Raw genomic sequence first — 22,078 nt, forward strand, 5'->3', positions numbered from 1 at the left:
TTAAAAACTAGGTTGCATTAAGTCAAACATTATGTGCAGGGTTCGACATTAACTTTTTTTACAGCCAGACCATCGGACCAGCTCCTCTTAAAATGTACTAGCCCGAATCTGATGTCTACTAGACCATAAATGACATAGCAAATAAACAGAATTGTGTCGTGTAACTGTTTAATCAGGTTTTATCAGAAAATAATTTGTGAACACAAGAAAGTTATTTTGATGCACAGAGTAAAAAATAAAATAAAACTATTTAACAACATAAATTGTTTGTTGTAATTTCACTGTTTATCACCAGTCAAACAAATGATGTCTGTACAGCAGGTGACATTTATTAAACGTTATCAAATTCTGGCCTCCTTGACCGCTGTGCTCCATGCTACCACAGCTCCAAGGCCCTTTTCCATCACAATCTGTGTCAGTTTTACCGTCGGATTCTTCTTTATTAACTTATTTGTCGGACGAAAATCCAATCTTGAACAAAGCCATTCTTTTGAATTACATTCTATCGTCTGCTACGCCAAAATGTTTACATTGACGATACCGATTTTCGATAGAACAAAGTTCTACGACACTGCAGAAAATCATTAACTCTTTCGGTGCTGGAACCGAATTTTGAAGGTCTTTGCAAACAGTTTGGATCCAGATGAGACGCCACAGAACGTGGCGTCTCATCTGGATCCAAACTGTTTGCTATTCTGATAGTATTCTTTGAAAAAAATTGAAGAAAATGCTAATTTTAGAAATTCAGCAGACAACATTTTAGCAGACTACAAATTTCCCAGCATGCAAAGGGTTAATATTCATGACAACTTTACCAATGGAAACAAGCTATTTCTGCTGGAAGCTCCCCTTCGCGTCTAAAAATAGCGATGAATCGTGTGAATGCTCCGCGTTTATTTATATACGCTAGTTTTGTTCTGATGTAAATAATGGATACAATAGTTATTTTACACCTTAAGAGAAAAAGGTTTTCGGTTAGTTATAGTTATATGAATCAATATAGATTTTGTATGTACGACCAGTCGGACAAGCTAGCCCACAGTTTTACTAGCCCGACCACCGATCTTACTAGACAATGTCTGTCGGACGTGCCTTAGTGTCGAACCCTGATGTGACTAGATTAAATAAAAGAAAAAAACTTGTGAACACATTTAGTCACATATTTTGCCCAATCTCCATTACACTTTGACAGATCATGTGTCCAAATGACATCTTGACCAAAATCAAAACTGGGTCGCGTTAACTCAATAATTATGTAACTAGGTTAAATTAAAGAAGTGTTTTAAAAAAACACGCACAAAAAGATTGAAAATGTTTATTGTTTTTTTATTAATATTTACCAGCGTAAGTTACCACTGTTACAAACCTTACCTGTAAATATTAACCATTCTCCATAACCAGACGGGGTTATCAAGTGACACACAAGATCGTAAAGTTCATATTGAGACAGGTATTTTTCGCCATTGTATACCCTTCTCTACTTGAATCTTCATAGCGGGAGCTGTAATTTTGTGACCCGCTAAGAAATTTGGCAGTGAGTTAAGATATTAATAGTGCAAAAATTTATATGATATTTACGTTAATCACTATCTTGCCCATATCGCTGGAAAGTGAGCGGAATATTTAACAGTAATAAAGGTAATAAAGGGTATACAACGGCAAAATATACCTGTCTCTGCATGGACGTAGCCATCTTGTTTTTCACTTGGTTAACCCCTCTGATACCAGCGACTAGTTCAATAGCATACTTGTGACAGACCTAGTCTTATGGCCTCAAATTTCATTAGCCATTCTAAACCCTTTCCCCCATAAGAAGCAAAATGGTGTTTGCAACTAGCATAAAACCAGAACAGCCAGCGAGTAACTCGCAGTCTGTTCAGTTTTTATGCCGTTTGCTGCTCATCAGTATCTTAAAGTTGGAAATAAAGCCTCAAAACTTGAATTTAGAAGAAAGGTATTTAATTAGATGTAACTTTCTAAAGGACTACAGATGCGTCAAATTACGTATCTAAGTGGTAAAGGGTTAAAGAGGAAACTGGTGTAATAAAACAAGAGAGTAAAAACTCCTATGTGGCTCACCTGAGACCCAAATGAACTGAACCATTCGAAGCAGCGGATGGATTGTTTTCGAAGCATTTAAGATCGCGACGGAGATTATTCTTACAAATGTTCTGATTATTTGGCAAGAAACAGGCAACCCGCTACGCAAATGCATTAAGCCCCATTTTCCCAGAATGAGGCTCAAATATTTGTGTGTTTTCAGTCTCGTGGTCTTCAGAAGCCCAATATGGCCCAGATGAACAAGGCTAAGTCGTTAGAAGAGCGGCAACAGAACTACGTGGAAGTGAGGAACAGAATCTTTCTGGATGACGAGGGCGCTACTGAGGTAATAATAGGGATAGAAATTATTGGTTGCCTGTTTGCCCTGGGCGAGTAGATTGAAGCCCGTGCAAGTTAGTTGCAAAAGTTGGTTGTCCAGCAGGGCAAGAAACTTGATAATAAAAATAAGCTACATACAATTTCTTACAATTTATTATATATACACCTCTATTGGAAATTTTATAAAGCATATACAATCAATAATCAAAGTTGTCCATTGAAAACAAGAATTATATGTCCATGACATTTATCTGGTCTTGGGCTCTTAGCCGGTTGGGCCATCAACAGTTATAAGTTAGTTTCAGTTACTGTTATACAATGATGACGTGTCTCTTTTTCTCCAAAATCATAAATCCATGAACTTACCTGTCCACGAAAATGTCATTTTTTGAAAAACCGCAAAATTTCATGCGGTCGAAAATAAATGACTTTTGAGTAGATCTGTAAATTACGAAAATATTTTGTGTAGAGAACTAATATATTATTGGTCTGTAGCCATAAACGTATCCACCAATGAACTCATTCTTATTTCAGTGTACAATATTCAAACATCTATGAATAGTTCCTGTTGGTATAAAAATGTGAATGTGCAATTATTATAACTTGCTACTTTTGACATGCTCTGTTGTCTAAATGCTCCAACTGAAAGCTTGACTTGTTGGTCAGTTGAAATATTAGAGCCGTCCAGAATACTGTGAAACCTATATTGTTTGAGAAAAAATGTTTTTGCGGAGTTTCGTGATATTTGCTCAAACAGGAAAACAAATTTTCAATTTCATTTACGTTCAAAGTCTAACATCAGACATTTAAAAAAAACACAAGTTCAAGATGCAATGAATGTGCCTTATTTCACAAGTCCACAAAATTTAATGCAAACAAATTGAAATGAAATCACAGTATAACTGCTGATCAGTGATTACACTTGGTCTGTGTTCTACAACATATTGGTTTATACACTTGATCTGTTCTGTTTCTGCAGGGATCACAACCCATAGGGTATTCACAGGAAGATGCGAAAATAACTGGTATAATGTAAGTAGTAAATATGGTAACCAAATTATGTAAGTAGCAAATGACGTGGTAACAATATTGAATATGTAAATAGCAAATACGGTAACGATATTGAATATATATTTTAGCAAACACAGTAACAATATTGAATAAGAAAAAAAATACGGTAACAAAATTGATGATGTTATTAGCAAGTACTGTAATTGAATAATTTTTGAAAGTAGAAAATACCGTAACTATATTTCATTGGTTGCAAATGTGGTAACAAAAATTTATTATTTTAGTGGCAAATACGATATCAAAATTAGGTATTTAAGTAACAAATACGGTAATGAAATTAATAATATAAGTAGCAAATATGGTAACACAATTACATAGGTAGCAAATATGGTAACACAATTAATTATACAAGTACCAAAGATGGTTGCAAAATTTCAGATTTAAAAAATAAGTAATAACTAGATTTGTTCACACAAGAAATTTCTTTATTTTTTACTACAAGTTTACTACCATTCGCTTGTTTTGTTGTTATCTTTTTTGACATTTCAAAAGGCAATTTTGTGCAAATATTTAAGTCTACACTTTTAGTGAAAAGTAAGACATTTAAAGTTAAATACAAAAAACAGTTCACCAGGCATGGAGCATTCTCTTGATTTCTCTAATCTCTCTTCTTAAAAAACCCCACTGGTTTTGTATACAATACTGCTAAAATAAAGATGTTAAAACGATTGTGTAAAGTATGCAAAATATAATCAAATTTTCAGTAAATGCGAGCGGCCACAATTGTTAGACAGCATCAAAGATGGGACCTCGTCTTGGAGTGGATACGATGTGGACATGGCAGGAAAGTCCAACAGAATCCTTGTTCCGAAGGCCAACAGTTTTGGGGGCATGCAGACGTTCATGTTTCCGATGCGCTCACCCATGCGTGGAGGAAGCCTTTCAAAAGCTGGTGCGTTGATAAAGAAAGAGTGGTGGTCTGGGAAAATTGAGCTTAATTCTTTTGCGAAAAGTGTCGTCCCAAATTTGCCTTTGCAGTCTGCGCAGGCTAATTAGGGACAACAATGTCTGCCTAGACCTGGTTAGCCTCTGCTGGCTGCACAGACTTATCTGGGACGACACTTTACGCACATGCATTAAGCCTGGTTTTCCCAGAGAGAGGTTAAATGAAATGTTTATGAAATTAACCCATTTATGCCTAGTTGACTCTCCCATCCTTCTAAATTGGATCAATTTATTTCCAAAATTAGGGATGTCAAGTATATTTATTTCTATATTTAGAATATTTCATAAAGAAATTCCTTTTAAGCAAACAGCGTAGACCCAGATGAGACGCCGCATTATGCGGCGTCTCATCTGGGTCTACGCTGTTTGCAATGTCCTTTTTTTCAGGACGTTAGGCATAAATGGGTTAATATACTTCAGTTGCAAGATTTTTTATCAAGCAATTTCAGAGGTTTACAGTTATCTGTACTGCCATAGTCATGTTTGCTAGTGAACCAAATTGTTTTAAAATAATATTTGGTTATAAGATGTCTTCATTAAAAATAATTTAACCCAAATATTACAAAAATTGCACAACACCTTCACAATTTACCTGCAAGCCTTTCTTATGAGTTATGAGAGGGCAAATATTACAGACTATAAAAAATCAGCATAGAAAACATCATATTTGGAAACATATTTTCGATTTCGATAACATTTGTGTAGTGAAGTTAGTACTTATGTAATATGTGTGTCACCCAGGAGTAGCAGATGATTGATGTGCTTTCGTCTGGCTATAAATGTGAGGTCATGGATTTGGTCCACACTGTGGAAGCATTCTTTTGACCTCTCCTCAAAGTCAATAAGTACTGGTTTTACCAAGGGAAACAGACTGGAATGCATTTCAAGAAGTCTTTGACTCTTGATGCAATCAAACTATTTTTTTAAACCGGACAGTTTTTATTGTGATATATATGCATGATTTTACAGTATGCAGATGTGTTTATTGTTCCCTAGCGGTTTCACCGGAGGGTACTTATGGTTTGCGCTCTGTCTGTCTGTCTGTCTGTCAGTCTATCTGTCCGTCACTCTTTTCTGGATCCTGCAATTACTTTAAAAGTTCTTAATATTTTTTCATGAAACTTGCAAAATGGATAGATAGCAATATGGAGATTATGCACATCTTTTCGTTTTGTTCCTTCGTTAAAAATTGTGGTTGCTATGGTAACGAAAAAATCTGAAAATGGTGGAATTTTCTGACAATGGTGGAGCAAATAGGGGACCATATTGCCTGACAATAGACTTGTCTTAATATGTCCCATTCACCCTATCAGACTCGATGAGCATGCAAATGGGGTTGCAACCCCTGCGGCCGATGCTGCTATCGTCACCTTCGTGTAGTCAGTCAGACGTCTCTTCTGTGTCCGGCAGTGCCGCGTCTGGTTACGGTCACGCCACTCCTCAGCTGGGTAGATATCATGTGGACACTGTGTAACCCCTTGTGACCCCTTGTGACCTTGCACCTACTGTATCTTTATACTGTACTGCGTTCCTTTTCAGCGCACCCTATCGCTTGTCCCTTCGACCGCTTGCCCTTTCCCAGCCTTGTAGTAGCCCCATAAATCAGCTGGATAGATAGAACATCGACATTGCATGACCTTGCACCTTATATTGCTTTGAATCATACCGCTTGCTCCTTCCATCTTTCTCAGCCTAGTAGAATGGCCTGTAAAGTTAGCCTCGCTCTAGGCACTCGTACTCCACAGGCCAATCAGGCATGACACTGGATTTTCATTGAAAAGAGACTTCCTGTAAAAGAAAAGTTCAGTTAAGATGGAAAGTGTCACCCCTTACTAGCATGCACAGCCTGCAGAGAGAGGGTCCTATGAAGTGCAGTGTGCAGAGTGGACATTTGCTTGTGAATATCTTGAAATGATGTCACTGAGTCTGCAGTGTGCGGAGTGGACATTTGCTTGTGAATATCCTGAAATGATGTCACTTAGTCTGTAGTGTGCGGAGTGGACATTTGATTGTGAATATCCTGAAATGATGTCACTGAGTCTGCAGTGTGTGGAGTGGACATTTGATTGTGAATATCCTGAAATGATGTCATTGAGTCTGCAGTGTGCAGAGTGGACATTTGATTGTGAATATCCTGAAATGATGTCACTGAGTCTGCAGTGTGCAGAGTGGACATTTGATTGTGAATATCCTGAAATGTCACTGAGTCTGCAGTGTGCGGAGTGGACATTTGATTGTGAATATCCTGAAATGATGTCACTGAGTCTGCAGTGTGTGGAGTGGACATTTGATTGTGAATATCCTGCAATGATGTCACTGAGTCTACAGTGTGCAGAGTGGACATTTGATTGTGAATATCTTGAAATGATATCACTGAGTCTGCAGTGTGGGGAGTGGACATTTGATTGTGAATATCCTGAAATGATGTCACTGAGTCTGCGGTGTGCGGAGTGGACATTTGATTGTGAATATCCTGAAATGATATCACTGAGTCTGCAGTGTGGGGAGTGGACATTTGATTGTGAATATCCTGAAATGATGTCACTGAGTCTGCAGTGTGGGGAGTGGTCATTTGATTGTGAATATCCTGAAATGATATCACTGAGTCTGCAGTGTGCGGAGTGGACATTTGCTTGTGAATATCCTGAAATGATGTCACTGAGTCTGCAGTGTGCGGAGTGGACATTTGATTGTGAATATCCTGAAATGATGTCACTGAGTCTGCAGTGTGTGGGGTGGACATTTGATTGTGAATATCCTGAAATGTTGTCACTAAGTCTGCAGTGTGCGGAGTGGACATTTGATTGTGAATATCCTGAAATGATGTCACTGAGTCTGCAGTGTGCAGAGTGGACATTTGATTGTGAATATCCTGAAATGATGTCACTGAGTTTGCAGTGTGCAGAGTGGACATTTGATTGTGAATATCCTGAAATGATGTCACTGAGTCTGCAGTGTGCGGAGTGGACATTTGATTGTGAATATCCTGAAATGATGTCACTGAGTCTGCAGTGTGCGGAGTGGACATTTGATTGTGAATATCCTGAAATGATGTCACTGAGTTTGCAGTGTGCAGAGTGGACATTTGATTGTGAATATCCTGAAATGATGTCACTGAGTCTGCAGTGTGCGGAGTGGACATTTGATTGTGAATATCCTGAAATGATGTCACTGAGTCTGCAGTGTGGGGAGTGGACATTTGATTGTGAATATCCTGAAATGATGTCACTGAGTTTGCAGTGTGCAGAGTGGACATTTGATTGTGAATATCCTGAAATGATGTCACTGAGTCTCTGCAGTGTGCGGAGTGGACATTTGATTGTGAATATCCTGAAATGATGTCACTGAGTCTGTGTCTTCATATCGTCAATGTTTTAGTGTAGTGCAGTGTGCAAATAGGGAATAAGGATTGCACTAACACTCCCACCCCCTCTCCTTCCAAGTATTTGTTGTGCAGTTTTCTTATTGGGAATGGGACACTGCCACCCCCCCCCCCCCCCCCCCCCCCCCCCCCCGCCCCCTCCTCTGCTTTTGTTAGTCCTGTGAAAATTTGGGATATAGATACACTATTTTTCACTGTGAAATAACACAACCCATTGTTTCTTTTCCTTCCACTTTTCCCACCATTTGTAGTATTATGCCACTTTTCCTTCCACTTTTCCCACCATTTGTAGTATTATGCCACTTTTCCTTCCACTTTTCCCACCATTTGTAGTATTATGCAACTTGGGAAAAGAACATGGCACTGCCTAAAGTTTTAAGTCCAACTGTTTTTGCCACCTTAGGCACGCAGTGTGTGTTGTTTTTAGCTATTGTCTGTTTATAGGACTCGTACTAAGTATATACACTTTTTGTGTATTTCAGCTTTGTTTATTGCTTTTAAGTTCCCTGCTTTTGTGTACAATCATATCTATGTTTCTTTTAAAAACAGCTCATTAAGTTTAAAGCTACATAGATACTCAAAATCATCGAATATTTTGTAAAATATTTCTTAAAATAAAGTAAAACCATCAACAATCAGTGTTCTTCAAAGCAATTTGATATTTTGACTATCACTATAAGAAACACTGACTTTGGATGTGCTAACTTTATTTTTCGAAATAATGTTCGAAATATTAGTTGATTTTGAGTGTTAATGGGCTTTTAACTGTTTGTATATGTACAACATTAGTCGCAATATAGTGGTTCAATTAAGTTAAACCATATTGTGTACAAAAATGGGACACCACTGTTATGTATGTGTTTTTTTATTGCAGTAATATTAAACGGGCCTTTTCAGGTTTTAGTAAATTGACAAAATTAAATGAAATTGTTTCAGATTCGCAAATTTTCGTTGTTGTTATGATATTTGTGAGGAAATAGTAATACTGACCATTTACCATGCTCTAAAATATCCATTTTATTCATCTTTTGACGATTTCAAAACTTGAAAATTATAAAGCGTTGCAACGCAATGTTTGAATTGAATAATTTGGAGAGTTCTGTTGTTGTCGATATATTTTGTGATACTACGAGGCTTGCTTATACAAAGTATAAATACATCTGTCATTGTATGAGAACGGATGGCTGAATGGTCTAAGCGATAGACTTTTACTCCAGGGGTCAGTGGTTCGAGTCCAGTTGAGGTTTCCTTTTTATTTATTTCTTTAATTTTATTCTCGTTTTTTTTACTGGAGCTTTTTAGATCCAATGTTTACATTTATCAATATAAAGCATTTAATGACAAACTTCAATACATGTCAACATCTGTGAAAAGGTCTCTTTAACTTAATAGTATGCTTTATTTACATTAATTGTAGTAATAGTTTAGCTTTGAGGACCCCCAAACTTTGCACCAATTATACTGGTTTTATATTTGTCAAAGTTTTTTTTTGTATTTTTAAGCACAACTAACTGCAATCTAATTTCTAAAATTTAGTTCTAACAACACAGTATGTTTCAGTAAGCAAAACGAATTACTACAAAATCACCAAATTTTACTCTAAATTTAAGTGAAACTTGGTTTAAGAATAACTTGCTTAAGTCACTCATTTCATTGATTCCAATATTATGTTAAAGTTAATTGTGTTGTACAAATTAGTATTTACGCCATTCAGTGCACATATAATTCTGAATTAAAGCCGGTTATGTTTGTAAAATAACTTTTTTTACACTTTTAAATGCCATATGAAAATAGTGAACTTAAACTGAGAGTGATAAAACGGGCAAATTGTTTTAAGAAATCATAACTGGTTAAAACTGAGAGTGATAAAACAGGCCAATTGTTTTAAGAAATCATAACTGGTTAAAACTGAGAGTGATAAAACGGGCCAATTGTTTAAAGAAATCATAACTGGTTAAAACTGAGAGTGATAAAACGGGCCAATTGTTTTAAGAAATCATAACTGGTTAACCCTTTCCTGATCAGAAGGAAAGAGAAAATGGCCATATGTATACAGCATAAATCCTGAACAGCCTGCAAGTGACTCTCAGTCTGTTCAGGTTTTATGCTGTTTGCTGCTCATCAGTATCTTTCGGTTGAAATTGAAGCCTCTTTTATTTGTTTCTAGTAAGACAGGTCTTAAATTGAATTTAAGATTAATTTTAGATTTCTTCATTTTTCTAATGGACTTTAAACTCCTCAATGTGCGTATCGGAGTGGTAAAGGGTAAAGAATTCTCAAGAAATCAACACAGGTAATAACTTCCATTATTGTTTATTTTCAGGGTCGGTGCCAGCGCCAGGTCAGAGGGTGTACTGGGTGGCGTCAGACTTGAACTCTATACCTGCTGGCAGCGTCCTGATCAACCCCCAAACAGGTGAACCGCTACAGCTGGACACTAGCGAGCACACATGTACACTACCTGTTTTCACGTTTTCTTTTGATTAATGCCCCTTTTTCACATTTTCTTTTTGGTTACTTCATGTTTTCACATTTTTCTTTGGTTTCTTCCTGTTTTCACATTTTTCTTTTGGTTACTTAATGTTTTCATATTATTGTCCCCTACTGTTCAAACCGGAGGGGACTTATGGTTTGCACTCTTACCGTCTGTCAGTCCGTCTGTCACACTTTTCTGGATCCTGCGATAAATTAAAAAGTTCCTCATATTTTTTCATGAAACTTAAAACATGGATAGATGGCAATATGGAGATTATGCACGTCATTTCATTTTGTTCCTACGTCAATAATTATGGTTACTATGGCAACAATTTTTTTTTTAAATCTGACAATGTTGGAGTTTCACCGGTAGGGGACCATATTGATTGGCAATCTCTTGTTATTTTTTGGTTACTTCCTGTTTAAACAAGTTTCGTTTGATGACTTCCTGTTTTCACATTTTTAGTGTGAGTAAATTTTGCAAATCAGTATGCGCTTAACTGCTTAGCTACGCTATGGAAAGACAACCACTGCCTGTTGCAGTCAAATTATGCAGACAACAAATGCTATTAGCGTCTGCTAGGAATGATAACCACCACATCTGCCTGTTTATAGTTCACCACTCAGGTACACTGCAGTGTGTATATATGACTAATCGTGATTGGCTTGTCTAGTGTTTATCATTTAAATCTGTACATATTGGCTGCTTTTAGGGAAAACGGGGCTTTAGGCATGTCAAATAAGAAAAGCCTGTGCACACTGATTAGCCTGTGCAATTCGCACAAGCTAATCAAGGACGACATTTCTGATTTTATAATGTTTTTATAATTTGTATGGGTTGTTTTCATTTAAAACTTGCAATATAAAAAGCTATAACATAATTTTTAACACTGAGTTGCGTCTAAACTTATACAACAGCGAACACCTACAGTGCCTTCAGCACCTTGATTCTTTTTGGTTACTTCCTGTTTTTACTTTTTCGCTTTTAATTATCACATTTTTATATCACCTGAGCTCATGGCCGGTTTTACAATGTCATGTATTGTCAACAGATACCTTCTAAACACTCTTGTGGCCTCACATGTTGCCGAATCTTCATGAAACTTGGTCAGAACACGTTCAAATTATATCTCAGATGAGTTAGAAACTCTGATTTTTGTTTATAAAAATAAGGTTGCAAGTGATGTGAAAGACATAGCTTGTGAAAACTGTCAAGTCAAGTTTGTTTGCGCAATCTTCATGAAACTTGTGCTTAAGATTTGTTGTAATGTTTTCTCAGACCAGTGAGATATTGTTCCTGTCCATTGAAAAACATTGCCACTATGGACCAGGCCATTTCCTTATGTGGCTAAAGTAAAACAAAATTGATATCATATTTATTATAGTTATATATTCTGTTTAATAAAATTGAGATATAGAATATAATAATCATAAGTCATAAGACACTTCTTTTAAAAAAGAAATATTATTTTTATTTATTTTTGAAATTGGCAATTCTTTTTAGCTCACCTGACCACAACGTGCTCTATGATGGTGAGCTTTTGTGATCGCTTTTTGTCCGTCATCCGTTGTGCGTCGTGCGTTGAAAATTGTGCAGCATCAACATTTGCCTTGTTAACTCTCTAGAGGGCACATTTATTGTCCATTATTTATGAAATTTGGTCAGAAGATTGGTCTCAATGATATCTTGGATAAGTTCGAAAATGGTTACGTTTGCTTGAAAAACATGGCTGCCAGGGGACGGGGCATTTTTCCTTATATGGCAATAGTAAAATCTTGTTAACACGCTAGAGGCCACATTTATTGTTTTATCTTCATGAAACTTGGTCAGAAGGTTCATCCTAATAATATCTTGGATGAGTTTGAAAATGATGCTGGTTGGTTGAAAAACATGGCTGCCAGGGGGCGGGACATTTTTCCTTATATGGCTATAGTAAAACCTTGTTAACACTCTAGAGGCCACATTTATTTTCTGATCTTCATGAAACTTGCTCAGAAGATTTGTCCTAATGATATCTTGGATTAGTTCAAAAATGGTAACCTTTGCTTGAAAAACATGGCTGCCAAGGGGCGGGGCATTTTTCCTTATATGGCTATATAAGGCTATAGTAAAATCTTGTTAACACTCTAGAGGCCACATTTATTGTCCAATCTTTATGAAACTTGGTCTGAAGATTCATCCCAATAATATCTTGGATGAGTTCGAAAATGATGCCGGTTGGTTGAAAAACATGGCCGCCAGGGGGCAGGGCATTTTTCCTTATATGGTTATTTTAAAACCTTGTTAACACTCTAGAGGCCACATTTATTGTCCAATCTTCATGAAATTTGGTCAGAAGATTTGTCTTATTGATATTTTGGATGAGTTTGAAAATGGTTGCGTTTGATTGAAAACATGGCTGCCAAGGGGCGGGGCATTTTTCCTTATATGTCTATATATGGCTATATATATATGTATCGCGTCATGTGAAAACCTGCCTTAATGACAAATGTTTCGATTTTTACTTTTAATCATTTTCTTACAGATTTTTTTCTCCTGGTTTCAAATCTGCAACACTTTTGACGGTGATAGAACAAATACTATGCGGAATTTAAATCTTTAATACCACACTTACGAAATAATTTCTATAATACGACGTCGTTGACATCGCGTATTTTTGGCGTTAATAACATTGTTTTGCAAGTAAATATTTTCGTGTTTTCTGTTTAATAAAGCATTTCAACTGCTCATAAGTAACAATCGGTAACATTTAGATATTTAACTATACCATTTAAATACAAAAATGATAAGTTAATAACAGTAAATGAATCCGTGAAGTGGTGAAACACAACAATATCCACTTCCACGATTATTTTTTTTGAGACATTTATTTCTCAATACTCTAAGTTGAGTATGTTGAAGTGTGCACTTATCAAACATCACAATCTTCCTGATGCACTAACACATCACGATGCACAGCGGACACGTAGGGGAAGATAATCTTCATCAGGTAAGCGCGACGCTGCTCCGACAACCCTGCAGCTGTGAGCGCGCGCGGTCTCTCCGTTGCGACGAAACCGGATTCTGATGTCAAAAGAATCTTCTTCTCTTCTGATCCATGTCGTTCTCTTGCGAAAACATATCCGGGACACTGTTGTTCAAATCTGATGTACTGATATTTCCTGCAATTAAATTATAATTATGTTAAAAGTCAATATAATGTACTGATACTTTATTTGTGCCGCTTTTATCAGTATACAAAATATAAGACTATATACAGCACGTATTAAGGGTAAACAATCAATACCGAATGCCCGGCAAAGCTCTGAACTTTGGCTGCAGGAAAGCGCGACAATTCTCCCACTGCTACTGGGAGTATTGGACGGAGGCGTTGGAGTTGGATGAATCATTCACGACGTCCGACAGGTGTGCAAGCGTACTGACATCGCAACGTCTAAACTGCTTTTTAATGGCTGCAAAGCCACTGTCCACGTTGCTGCGAACGTGCCCTGTAAAATAAGGAACTGGCTGCCTTTTTTTGTCAACATTAACTAGTATGCGTATAGTTTCATAATTTAAAGTTGTCATCCCTTTCTCAATCCCAATTTCCATACAACAAAAATTAACTGCACAATAATTATTCACTAATAGTCTGTGACGCGTACTGGGTGGAAACCGGAGTTCTACAAAAATGCTCAGAGTAGAGACTCTTGAGTTCCTAAACAAAATCAAATAACGTGTAACACATTTGTTTAAACATCGGCGAGCATTTAAGTGCATTAATTGTTACCAGAATTCTTAATTTGATAGGTTTACACGAATAGAGTTAGGGACTTCAATGTGTCAAAATCAAGTGTTTATGGAAAACACATTTATTATCGTATTAATAACGTACGAAAATCTAGATCGATTAAGCAGAAGGAAATGAAACAATTTCTTATTGATATATGCTGTTGACTTGACTATTTGAGCTTCTAGTTGCTATTAATTGGCCGCGTGTTTTATCAATTTTCATATGTTACATCACATCATTCACATGGTTGATAATTCCATCTTAAAATATTCCTGATTATCTTCAACCTTAATTTGAATATAAAATTATGTTTATACGCGTTATTCTTGCCACACTTATAAGCCCTGACGTAACACAAACAAAATAAGGAAAATTTCTAAGAAGCCGTGAACTGGATGACGCAATACAGTACTGGTTTCGGTAGCGTAGCTTATCGTTTTTACATAACGTCAAGTTACATCGTTGTTGTAAATTGCATATGGAATGAGTTTTTCTGTTAAAATATACACACATGAAATATTGCTAAAGAGTAAAAATAACATGCATTGATAACAACATGCAATTTTTTTAAGCAATGTGTGTTTTAAAGCGGTACAGTTTTTTTTATTTGTTCGTATCTCTACGCCCCTGGCAAACACTTTGCAGCGGTGAAAGAGAAAACTAAATTGCTGAACATACCCGGTAAGAGCAAGTTAACTAAACCATCATAAATTAAATTAGTCGTATGACTATCACTTAAAAATATAATGCATGCTTTTATTAGTAACAGTTTTTTTTATAATACAACAAAAAACTAGCATTAAATTTTTTGGAAAATTAAAATTGAACATATTCGACAAGGTCAATGCTGCCTCAGACAAAGCATAGGGTTGTTATAAGTTATGTAAATTATGGTAAGGCAGGCGATAAATAAAGACAGTGTCATAATAAGCAATTGATTAAGCTGCAAAATGGAAAATATACTTACATCTAGCTCTTGGTCCATATCACCGAATATTCATTTTGAATTAAACAAAATACAAACAACTTTGCGCGCAAGACATGTGCAAATGTCCACAAAAACACATAAAGTTATTTTGCAATTTTATTGATGACGTTGTAAATGTCATTAAGTCAGGTTTTCACATGACGCGATACATATATATATATTAAAGTAAAATCTTTTTAACACTCCAGAGGCCACATTTATTGTCCGATCTGCATGAAACTCGGTCAGAAGATTCATCACAAAAATATCTTGGACGAGTTAAAAAATGATGCCGGTTGGTTGAAAAACATGGCAACCACGGGGGCGGGCATTTTTCCTTATATGGCTATAGTAAAACCTTGTTAACACTCTAGAGGTCACATTTATTGTCCGATCATCATGAAATTTGGTCAGAAGATTTGTCCCAATGATATTTTGGATGAGTTCGAAAAAGGTTTTGGTTGCTTAAAAAACATGGCCACCAGGAGGCGGGGCATTTTTCCTTATATGGCTATATATGGCTATAGTAAAACCTTATTAACACTCTAGAGGCCACATTTATTGTCCAGTTTTCATGAAATTTGATCAGAATATTGGTGTCAATGATATCTTGGATTAGTTTGAAAATAATTTTTTTTGCTTGAAAAACATGGCTTCCAAGGGGCGGGGCAATTTTCCTTGTATGGCTATATTTAGTAAAATCTTGTTAACACTCTTGAGGCCACATTTACTGTCCGATCTTCATGAAACTTGGTCAGAAGATTCATCCCGATAATATCTTGGACAAGTTCAAAAATGATGTGGGTTGGTTGAAAAACATGGCTGCCAGGGGGCGGGGCATTTTTCCTTATATGGCTATAGTAAAACCTTGTTAACACTCTAGAGGCCACATTTATTTTCCCATCTTCATGAGACTTTGTCAGAAGATTTGTTCCAATAATATCTTGTTATCTCAGGTGAGCGACTTTGGGCCTTTCAGGCCTTCATGTTATAATTTTGGTATGGGAACGGGTCTGTTTTACGTCCTTTTTTACATAGTAGAAAACCTTCTGATATTCCACTCATTGTATTGTGCAAGCAGGCTGTGTGTATTGCTCTAAGGTACTGCAAAATAATTGTTATTTGTCTGCATACAATTTTGTTGTTGGTTAAAAAAATACTTTTGTGTACATTAATATCTGATTTTTGAAAAAAATAATTGGAATTTGCGTTGGTCGTTTGCGGATGTGTTTGTGTTGAATTTGTGGTTAGTCAAAACAATTGAATAAATGAACATTAATGTCCCAGGTATAATAATGATTTTAAAGTGTTTTTACCACGGCAGCAGTGTAACAGCTGATATGGATTTCCACACTGTGACTTCCGCAAGTTGCCCACAATCTATCTATCTTTCAATACTGCCGAACTTCCCTTGCGGGTATTACTGGCACATATGGACAGTGTCAAGTCCGTTTCCTGTGAAGAACCAGTACTTGGTGTCTATGGAGGAGATGATGAGAACCCTCCCCGAGTAGGAATCGAACCCACAAACTGCCGATCGCTAGGTGGACACCTCATCCACTACACCACCACGACCTCTTTCAAGAGTAACTAGGCCCGGATAAGGTGGGGATTAAACTAGGTCTGTAACTAAAAAATCTCTAACTTTCATGTAGGCACAAAGTAGACAGGGGGGGGGGTAAACCTGAACAATCGCAGAGCCCAGTCCTCGCCATAGCAAGGGGCCACACCCCCTGAATGATTTCCCCTTATAACCTACGTATCCAACTGATCTGTCCCCAATTTACAGGCCAGCCCTACATGAACCCCGATGGCTCGATGCACAAGTACATGCCAGGTCAGCCCCTACCACAGCAACAAGGGGCAACAACCCCTGAATGATTTCCCCTTATAACCTACATATCCAACTGATCTGTCCCCTATTTACAGGCCAGCCCTACATGAACCCCGATGGCTCGATGCACAAGTACATGCCAGGTCAGCCCCTACCACAGCAACAAGGGGCAACAACTCCCTCTCCCCAACCTCAGACGTTTGGAGTGGCTCAAGACTGGACAATTCAGGTAAAGTAGAATCATACAGAAGTATGGTATTATTTAACGAGTGTCTGACCATTAATGTTGGGTTTGTAGCTTACACAATAAGAAGAGATATTTAAATGATTTTCATATTTGTTTATTCGTTGGTTTTTATGCCCCCTTTCGAAGAAAAGGGGGCATATAGTGATTGGACTGTCCATTTGTCTATCTGTCTGTCTGTCTGTCTGTCTGTCTGTCTGTCTGTCTGTCTTTCCGTCACACTTTGCGTTAAGTTTCGAAAAATGCTCTTGACTTCTATGTCCCTTGAGATATAACCTTCATATTTGATATGCATGTGTATATGGACAAGGCCTTTCCATACGCACAAAATTTTTTACCCCTGTGACCTTGACCGTGAAGTTAGGGTCCGCATTTAGGTTTAAAAATCTGCGTTTAGGTTTCGAAAAATGCTCATAACTTCTATGTCCCTTGAGATATAACCTTCATATTTGGTATTCGTGTGTATATGGACAAGGCCTTTCCATACGCACAAACTTTTTTACCCCTGTGACCTTGAACTTAGGGTCCGCGTTTAGGTTTCGAAATAAGCGTTTAGGTTTCGAAAAATGCTCATAACTTCTATGTCCCTTGATATAAAACCTTCATATTTGGTATGCATGTGTATATGGACAAGGCCTTGCCATATGCACACATTTTTTTACCCCTGTGACCTTGACCTTGAACTTAGGGTCCGCGTTTAGGTTTCGAAATCTGCGTTTAAGGTTTTGAAAAATGCTCATAACTTCTATGTCTATTGAGATATAACCTTCATATTTGGTATGCATGTGTATATGAACAAGGCCTTGCCATACGCACACAAAATTTACCCCTGTGACCTTGACCTTGAACTAAGGGTCCGTGTTTAGGTTTCGAAATCTGTGTTTAGGTTTCAAAAAATGCTCATAACTTCTATGTCCCTTGAGATATAACCTTCATATTTGGTATGCATTTGTATATGGACAAGGCCTTTCCATATGCATAAAAAATTTGACCCCTGTGACTTTAACCTTGAAGTTACGGTCCGCGTTAAGGTTTCGAAATCTGCGTTTCGGTTTTGAAAAATGCTCATAACTTTTATGTCCCTTGAGATATAACCTTCACATTTGGTATGCATGTATATATGGACAAGGCCTTTCCATACGCACACAAATTTTGACCCCTGTGACCTTGACCTTGAACATAGGGTCCGCGTTTAGGTTTCAAAATCTGTGTTTAGGTTTCGAAAAAAGCTCATAACTTCTATCAAGCGTTTATAGGGGGCATAAGTCATCCTATGGTGACAGCTCTTGTTTAATTTGTATGTTATATATTTTATAATGTCTGATATAAGACGTTTGTTGAACATCCACAAATCCACAGCGTATACATGTACAATATTAAAAGGTCAAGTTAGAAATTACTGTCCATGTAAATATAAGCCAGTTAAAGGAATGGAATATAAGCTGTATATTTTATAAAAATATATAAAAAAAATATATAAAAAATATATGTAAAAATGACATCCTCTGGGAAAACCAGGCTTAATGCATATGATTAAAGTGTTTTCCTAGATGAGCCTGCTTATTCTGTACAGGCTAATAACGGATGACACTCTCCTCTTTTATTGTGTGTTTTGCTTCAAGAAAGAATCTTCTAAGCAAAAATTCAGTATAGGCGGAAAGTGTCATCCCTGATTAGCCTGTGCGAATTTCACACATGTACATAAAGCACAGTTTCCCAGAGCCAAGCTGAAGAAGGTGTTGAAGTTAACTCTGGTTTGTGTGTGTATACAGGACTCTCAGAACGGTGATCTGTGTCAGCAGATGTCGATGGTGAATGTGACCCCCCAGACGTCCCTGGATGGCGCAGGGAGTGGGGACGGGGTTATGGTCATGTCACAGCAGCCTGCAGGCTACACCCACAGCCACCAGCAAATGGCAGTACCAGCCCAGCAGGTGATCAGGGGTGTTCAATTAAAATTAGGACCAACAGTGTGTCTTTTTGTCCTCATTTGAAATTGCCTTTCTTTTTATGCCCCCTGATCGAAAGATCGGGGGCATATTGTTTTTGGCCTGTCTGTCTGTCATTCATTCATTGTATGTGTGTGTGTCCCAAAACTTTAACCTTGGTTAAAGTTTTGCAATAACTTTTGCATTATTGAAGATAGCAACTTGATATTTGGCATGCACATGTATCTCATGGAGCTGCACATTTTGAGTGGTGAAAGTTCAAGGTTATCCTTCATGGTCAAAGGTCAAATATATTGCTTCAAAGCGGCGCAATAGGGGGCATTGTGTTTCTGACAAACACATCTCTTGTTTTTAAATATTTACAATAAGATAAGGCCAATAGTAACCATATTATAGTGTCTTTGTTTTCAAATGCCACCCAATTGGTTATTTAAAATAAGATAAGGCCAATAGTAACCATATCTTAGTTTCTTTGTTTGCAATTAATGCAGCACAACTTTAATGTATATTTAAGCAGAGGATCATGGGTGTTCTAATAAGTTTTAATTTTTATGCCCCCTGTAGAGTGGCATATAGCCGTTGAACTGTCTGTCCGTCCTTTTGTCTGTCTGTCTGTCCGTCCGAAAACTTTTACAATATTGAAGAAATCAACTTGATATTTGGCATGCATGTGTATCTCATGGAGCTGCACATTTTGAGAGGTGAAAGGTCAAGGTCATCCTTCAAGGTGAAAGGTCCAAAAAAAATAATCCAAGGGAAGTAACAAGCTTTAAAGGGAGATAATTTCTTTTATCATTTGGCAAGTACAGACCATTTTCACAAGGGAAGTAATATTTTTTAAAGGGATATAATAAAAAAAAATCAAAGTGGGCAATAGGGGGCATTGTGTTTCTGATAAACATCTCTTGTTTTATTTTATTTAAACCAATTTATTTTAGCTTGATTGCATAGAAGGTAAGCATTTTCCAAATGCCATTGAATCCATTTACTGGTTAGAACCAGTACTTGGTGTCTGTTTGGGGAGATCTAAAGAATGATCCCACGGTCGGGATTAAACCTGTGACCTTCTGGTCGCTAGGCGGACATTATATTTACAGCACCCTCAAGTGAGATAAGGGCTAACAGTAAACATATCTTTGTTTCTTTGTTTACAATTACAGCCCAACTTTTTCTTGAAGTTCATATCTTTTATTTATGTCTTTATCATAGTTTATCCTTTAAAAATTGGCAAACATTTTACAATAGCTGTGAGTAAAGTCTTGTCCCAGATTAGCCTGTGCAATCTACACAGGCTGTTCCGGGATGATACTTTTCTTTGTTATGAAATTTTCGTTTAATGGATCTCTTCTGAAAATGATTTCAGTATAGGCAGAAGTATCGTCCCAGGCTATTCCGGGATGATACTTTCCTTTGTTATGGAATTTTCGTTTAACGGATCTCTTCTGAAAATTATTTCAGTATAGGCAGAAGTATCGTCCCAGATCAGCCTGTGCAGACTGCACAGGCTAATATGAGGTAACACATTATGCACATGAATTAAGCCCCATATTCCCAGAGTGTCTCAAATTGAATATTTGTCTTTCAGACTTTGTATTATCAGAGCTCGCCATGCCAGCAACCCGTGCGGTACATGTGCAGTATGAACTACTGCCCCCAAGGTCACCAACACCAGTCGGGCTTTGGGCCTGGCCCAGGGGTGGTGCCCGTTGATAGTGGAAGTCAGGGGGTCACACAGGGTCACGCCCACCAACAACAGTACTGTCCCCAACAGTACGTGCAACAAGGTTTCCATGGTAACCAATCCATGTACTCGTTGACTTCACCCAATCAGTGTCAGAACCCCACTTTAAGTGGGTCCCAAAGTTGTGATTATCAGTGCGCGTACAATGTGACAAGCCCTGTGGAAGGGAGTGGCAATGTGAACTTAAATGCGGGCGGATTTAGCTACCCAGTAACTTATGGTGGTCAGCAACAGCAGAGTTTTGTGAGTGGCGTGCATCACCAGCCTGCGCCGATGTTTTACACGTATCAAAACAACCAGCAATCAAACATGGCGGGAATGGCCCCTTCGTATATGTACGGGGCCCCCCAGGGGGCAATGTATGCCAGCTCTAGTCCTCCCACCGAGAACAATCAGTCTTCAGCTACATCAGCAGCAAACGTGCCACAACAACAGCCGCAGCAGCTATCTGGGAACCCGATGAACAATATTGTAACTACGCATGCGGCGCTTCCTCTGAATTCTATGAACTCAGTGAATGTAGCGCCCCAGCAAGGAGGGGGTATAGTTGGTCATGGCCTAGGTCAAGGTCAGGGGCAGACTATGACTATAGCGAGTGTGAATCCTGGGGTGACCTCCCCAGGGGGTCAATATGTGAGCTTCCCTTCAGTGCACAATCCCTCACAGCAGTACCATCAAGGACAATCATTCTCGGGTGGTCAACTGCGTGCCGTCGCCCCGCAGTTTGTTCCCATGGCAGCGGGTCATAGCGGTCTACAAATGGGGGCCATGTCGCCGATGGTGCAGCAACCATTTCATCAGGTCTACAGGCTGAATATGCAAAACCCTATGCATTTCTCACAATGGCAATGTGGGCAGTCGAACCCGCAGTCTTTAGTTCTTTCAGCGCAGGCTGTGAATCGGTCGCCCGGGCATCTAGGCTCGGGGCCAGGTCATGTGACGGTCAGCGCCAAGGGTCTTCAGTCCGAGGGAAAGCCCGACAGTGGGGCACTTGAGGGTGGGGATGGTAACAACCCTGGGGAGACAGGACATGGGTATGGACCTGTGAATCACAATACAGGTAGGTGCATAGTCATTCAGTGGGTTTGTGGTCTTGACTTCTATATTCATGTTAAAAAATCAATTTAACTGATTCATTAGCCTGTGAATGATTTTCTTTAGTTTTTTTGTAGCTTCTATTTGCTTGGTGTTGTAGATGATGACATCCTTATTGCATAATTTACTTTTTATAAAATGGAAGCCTTCACTAAGTGTTTCTCATACTGCCTATACAGTGATTTTTAAGGTAATAATTGGGCCCCATTCACAATCGGAAAAG

General features: G+C 38.0%; 1 protein-coding gene across 5 annotated transcripts in view; it reads left to right on the forward strand.

Moving 5' to 3' along the window:
* Positions 1-22,078, forward strand: part of LOC127860710 (cAMP-regulated phosphoprotein 21-like) — a 125,533-nt gene that overhangs the window by 91,766 nt on the left and 11,689 nt on the right. For 2 of the 5 annotated variants that reach the window (XM_052398969.1, XM_052398971.1), the window contains exons 10-17: positions 2,264-2,386; positions 3,359-3,411; positions 4,155-4,342; positions 5,709-5,843; positions 10,101-10,229; positions 16,922-17,055; positions 18,843-19,004; positions 20,605-21,820. In XM_052398969.1, coding sequence (XP_052254929.1) covers positions 2,264-2,386; positions 3,359-3,411; positions 4,155-4,342; positions 5,709-5,843; positions 10,101-10,229; positions 16,922-17,055; positions 18,843-19,004; positions 20,605-21,820 — 2,140 coding nt within the window. The remainder of the gene's footprint in view (positions 1-2,263; positions 2,387-3,358; positions 3,412-4,154; positions 4,343-5,708; positions 5,844-10,100; positions 10,230-16,921; positions 17,056-18,842; positions 19,005-20,604; positions 21,821-22,078) is intronic. The other 3 variants (XM_052398970.1, XM_052398972.1, XM_052398973.1) reach the window with 3 other exon arrangements.

The sequence above is a fragment of the Dreissena polymorpha genome, chromosome 15 (genome assembly GCF_020536995.1).
Source record: "Dreissena polymorpha isolate Duluth1 chromosome 15, UMN_Dpol_1.0, whole genome shotgun sequence".
Classification (NCBI taxonomy): domain Eukaryota; kingdom Metazoa; phylum Mollusca; class Bivalvia; order Myida; family Dreissenidae; genus Dreissena; species Dreissena polymorpha.